This window comes from Adiantum capillus-veneris, chromosome 6 (assembly GCF_014529385.1).
Source record: "Adiantum capillus-veneris isolate H3 chromosome 6, ASM1452938v2, whole genome shotgun sequence".
NCBI classification, from domain to species: Eukaryota; Viridiplantae; Streptophyta; class Polypodiopsida; order Polypodiales; family Pteridaceae; genus Adiantum; species Adiantum capillus-veneris.
In genome coordinates this window covers 78448218-78452962 of record NC_140936.1, presented here as the reverse complement: position 1 = coordinate 78452962, position 4745 = coordinate 78448218, and the positions used below count along the sequence as shown (strand labels likewise).

Genomic DNA, 4745 nt, shown 5'->3' with positions numbered 1-4745 from the left:
AAAGATAGTGAGGAGGCCCTCCTAGACCTGGGCCTAACAAGTGAATAAAGGAATTCGCGATATATGGTCAACTTCTTATGGATAAAATTCTTAGGTGAACATACCCTTTGATGACACCCTTGCCATTGTTGAGCAACAAGTGTTTTAATGAGTCTTCTATATTATTGCTCTCCAGAGTCTGGAGTTCGGGCTTGAACACTTGCTTTTGAGAGGGAACCCTCTCACATTTATAGCGATGGTGGATTAATTAGATCAACTCAAATTCTCTCTTCTCTCTCTCTCTCTCTCTCTCACACACACACACACACACACACACACACACACACACACACACATTCTACGGTAGCAATTTGCTAATGTCACCCAATTTTAGCTAGCAATTGAATAGTCTCAGCGAGATGTTTTACCTACATAGTAGGCTTTAAAGTACAAGGGTATCACCTTAGCCTAGCAAACCATGATTGTGGGACAAAAAGCAACTAGTTTCACTTCGGATCAAAATAATATATATATGTGAAAGTGCCAGCTTAACAAATTGTTGAACAATTAAATAGCTCAACTAGTGAAACAAATAGTACACGAGATTCTTGGGGCTAAAGATAGTTTTTTGTTTCTGAGTGCCTCAGAGCTGTTTGTTTTGTACATGAGGGGGCTGTGGAACATTGGGATCGCAGCCTTCGAGCCATTTCACCACTGTTGCAGCATGGGGCCTCAATGTAGGGTCTTCTTGAATACACCAGAGCGCTATGTAGAGAAGCCTTTGTGCTTCCACTCGATCAAATCCGTTTGCACTAACTACACGGCAACGTCCCCAGGCACAATTTACTCGTCACAGGAAACTACCATTGTCCGTAAAAATGACTTTGTCACACACTTGAAAATAGCATCGGTGTCCACGCCTACTCAATTTCCTCTCATCACCCTCACTGGAATCATTCCCTTCTGCATTGTGATGTGTTTCTTACTTGGGCTAGGATTATATCGTTTCAGGAAAAGGACGAGAAGGCTTCTTCAACAAGCCAAAGAAGAGGAGGAGCTTCGTGACATCTTGCCTCTCCTACCCACCAGATTCTTAATGGATAGTTTATTTATAAAAGAAGAGCTGCAATTAGACCCTGAGCTAAACAAAAGAGATGCCGCCCCCGCCCATGAGCTCTAATTAGGTACAGAAATGTGAGGTGGAATATATAATTGATGGCTGCGCATGCATGAATCATTAGGAGGTGAGGAATGCAGCAGCTGATTAAGGGTTATATAAGGTCCATGTGCAGGAGAGTTAATGGGGTCAGGATTTCTGAAGAAGGGAAAGACCCAGTAGGGAGGATCAGCTGCTTGCAGGCGCATGCTGTTGAGGTAGAGAGCTAGACCCCCTTTTTCTACTCTGGCGGAGTAGGCAGAGTCATTGCTTGTTGTTGGAATATTAATCCATGTCATCATCCACATCAGCCACTAACCCATGTCATCGTTCGTGATGCCAAAAGGCACACATCCCTATGAATCATGTGAACACTGTAACTGTATATAACTGTACCTCTGGTGGCTCTAGATAAATATCGGCCTGGTAGCCGACATGTAGGTGGGCGAAACCTGTGCAGCCGGTCACGGCACTTTTTGATGGGGCAGCAGAATTCAGTGCGCTATGATGCACCAGCTGCAAGATCTACACGTGCGCCTGCGTGCATCGTAGCGGTAAAGCATTGCTCCCAGAGGGCCGATGTCCTGAGTTCGAGCCTGCGTGTGCATCCCGCGTTGACATTTTTGCTCAACGACTGGCAGCCGGTTGGCACTGACTGGCAACCGGCTCGGCTGCCTTCGTCACGATGGCAAGCAAGCCGATAAATATCCAAACCCACCTCTAGTAATGGAACAACATCTCCTTGCCATGCTCTGCGTATCTCTCTGTCCCTTCTCTCTCTCTCACCTTCTCAGTGAGTTCTCCTCATTCTCACATGGTATCAGAGCAACCAGACAGCAGGCTGAAGCCCTGCTTCTATCGCCTATGCTCACCCTTGCTTCCATAACCCTCACCCGCTGCAAATCTGGCACTCATGCCTCGCGAACTGCAGGCCTGCCGGAGCCCAGCACCTGCTCCGCATCTGCACTCCTGGGATGAGACTCATTTCCTGCTCGAGGGCTTCCACACACCCACAGCAAAACAGCCGGTTCCAAAGACTTCCTCCATGCACGGGCAGTGTGCTACAGAGTACGCGCCGCTGGCGGCAGACCTTGCTTCCTGGGACAAACCACGACATAAACGTCATCCCCAACCCCTCAATGTTCGTGGTGCAGACGCCGCCTTCTTAATCCCCGGCCTTGGGCCTCCCGCCACCCTGCTTATTAACCCACGCTGCGCGCACAGCTCTGCCCCTGCATCTTCCTTCAAGCAGAGCGTACTCTCCTGCCGAGCCGTGCATACCACTGATGAAGAAGACGAAGACGCTGCACGAACCCTGCAGCCTCCCTCTTCCTCGGTGCAGGAGCCAACCTCTGTTGCAAGTGCAACTGCTGATTCCTCCTCATATTGCAAAGAAGCGGATGCCGATTCTGATGGTAACGTCACCATCATCGAGGCCTTTCTTGGAAACCTGTCTTGGAAACCTGGTTCCTGCAGAGCGTACTGTGGACGTTCAACTTACCCGGCCCAAGCCCTACCCCTTTCTGGCGCTGCCCAGCCAGCATGCCAATATTCTCTTGCCGCTGTTCCTTCCCACGCTGCAGACGGAGGTGCCACGCCTGCATCAAAGATTGCCGCCACCCCTTAAGAAGAATACGTGGCAGCCCATGATGCTGCTACCACCCCTGCAGACGCACCTTCTGTGGCCGAGTTTTCCGCCATACCTGCAGAAGAAGAAGTAGCAGCCCAAGATGATACTGCAATGTCCATCGATATTGCAGCCACCCTTGCGGGTACAGCTGAAGCCGCTTACCCTGACACTGGAGTGACCACTGTGGTTAAATCCACACTGAACCGGCTCAGTGCAGATGCTAATGCTGATTGTGATGACCTGGTCATTGCTTCCTTCCTTGGGAGCCTTACTGTTGAAGAACCTGCTTTGGTTAAATCCATCCATGCCAGGCCCCTTGAAGTTGCTACCCATCAAGCTGCAAGTCATGCTCCTGAAGCCTCTCAACAACTTGCTCTCGAGGCAGCCATGCCTACATTCTCTCAAGGCTGCCCCGTAATTGCTGCCATCCGGTTGAGGCATTCCAGTCCTCACGTCGATGCTCCATCACCAAATGTCCCTTTCGTTCGCCCCAAATACCAATTTGATCCGGCCCTTGCACAAGAACTTCGTGACAAATTTCTATTTGGAAAAGGGGTCAATTTTCCTCTAAGGATTTCTAGTTTGAAATGTAAATTTAGATAGGAATTCCCCTTTTCATTATGAGAAAAGCATGATGTTTTCATTTCCATGTTGGAATATAAGAACATATTTTCCATGATGTAAATACTTAATTATAGGAATCTTTACCATAAAGAAATCCAGACTTTCCTTCCTAGGTTTTACTTATCACATCATGGAAACCCAATTATTTTTACATGGGAAAATTTCAAACAACCAACTTGAAAAGTTTTCCATTTGTGTATATTAGAACTTCCACTTGGAAAACTTATTTTTCAATTGGAAATATTGGAGGTGACACAATTAAAAAACTATATATAGGTTAGAGTTACGGTCAATTTTGAGAGCTTGGGTATATTAGAACTTCCGCATGGAAAACTCATTTTTCATTTGGAAATATTGGAATAGAGCTAGGGTTAATTCTTGACAGTCACCCTTGCCCTACAAATTTCCATGGTTTTAATATTCTTTAACATTTTAGTGTGTTTTATACAGGGTAGCTCACATTTTTGCTTGTAAAGAATAGATAAAATTCATGTCAAAAGAAAACCTACAGAAAATGCTATTATAACTACCAGAAGTTTGTCAACATCTCTATTATCTTACATTTCAAGTTCAAATATACATGTCTTACAATTCGTTTAAGCTATTATTCCACGAGGCTTAGTTATTAGTTATAGATAACTATGCCAACTATATCCAGAGCATTAGATGAATAACTAAGCCTCTTGCATGGTCACAAGGCTTAGCTATTCATTCAACGTCTTAAATATGTCTTCCACTTTACCATTATGCCAAAATCAGCATAGCTAGATACATAGGGTAGGCATAATTATTCATTTTATGCTCTTTTAAGCGTGTGATCAAGAATGACGCTTAGTAACCAGTTCAAAGTTTTGATAACTAAGCTTCGCATGACCATAGCCTTACTTCTTTAAACAATTCAATGTCTTGTCCCGTTAGTTAGACTATTGTCGTGTTTCTAAGACAAGTTTTTATTTTAAAATCTTATAGCCAAATTGCACAAATACTTTGTAGCAATGCTCAAAAGAAATTTATCTTAACACTAGGTTGGTAATGGGACACTTTTATGTCCTGTTAAGTGACCATTTTCCTTGAATTATGTCAAGAGTTTCAAAATGGATTTTCAGGTGCTATCTGTCTAGAAAGTTGTCTCATGAGCTGAAAAAAACTCGACATTTTTTTGGAATATCAATTCCATCTTTAACCTTGTCCTTGCACAACATTTCACAACCTAAACTATGTGAAAAAACGGGTCCTTTTTTTGGCTTTTTTCAACTTTTTGCAACTATACCACTCTAGAATTCATGTTTGTGAGGTCTATAATGCTAGAGAACTATCTTTAGTAGTCCTCAACATGTCCTGATGCTTCTAGGGAGA

General features: G+C 44.5%; 2 protein-coding genes across 2 annotated transcripts; both read left to right on the top strand.

Moving 5' to 3' along the window:
- Positions 1–377: 377 nt before the first annotated feature.
- Positions 378–1347, top strand: LOC147455747 (uncharacterized). The gene has a single exon (XM_086515327.1). It carries the CDS (start codon positions 644–646, stop codon positions 1157–1159), a length of 516 nt encoding a protein of 171 aa, XP_086371453.1. The 5' UTR covers positions 378–643; the 3' UTR covers positions 1160–1347.
- A 1519-nt stretch (positions 1348–2866) lies between these two features.
- LOC147455746 (uncharacterized) lies at positions 2867–3711 on the top strand. The gene has a single exon (XM_086515326.1). It carries the CDS (start codon positions 2877–2879, stop codon positions 3366–3368), a length of 492 nt encoding a protein of 163 aa, XP_086371452.1. The 5' UTR covers positions 2867–2876; the 3' UTR covers positions 3369–3711.
- Positions 3712–4745: the final 1034 nt, after the last annotated feature.

Bases quoted from the DNA above. Each gene is read 5' to 3' on its own strand.
- LOC147455746 (XM_086515326.1), top strand. From the start codon at position 2,877: ATGTCCATCGATATTGCAGCCACCCTTGCGGGTACAGCTGAAGCCGCT.
- LOC147455747 (XM_086515327.1), top strand. From the start codon at position 644: ATGAGGGGGCTGTGGAACATTGGGATCGCAGCCTTCGAGCCATTTCAC.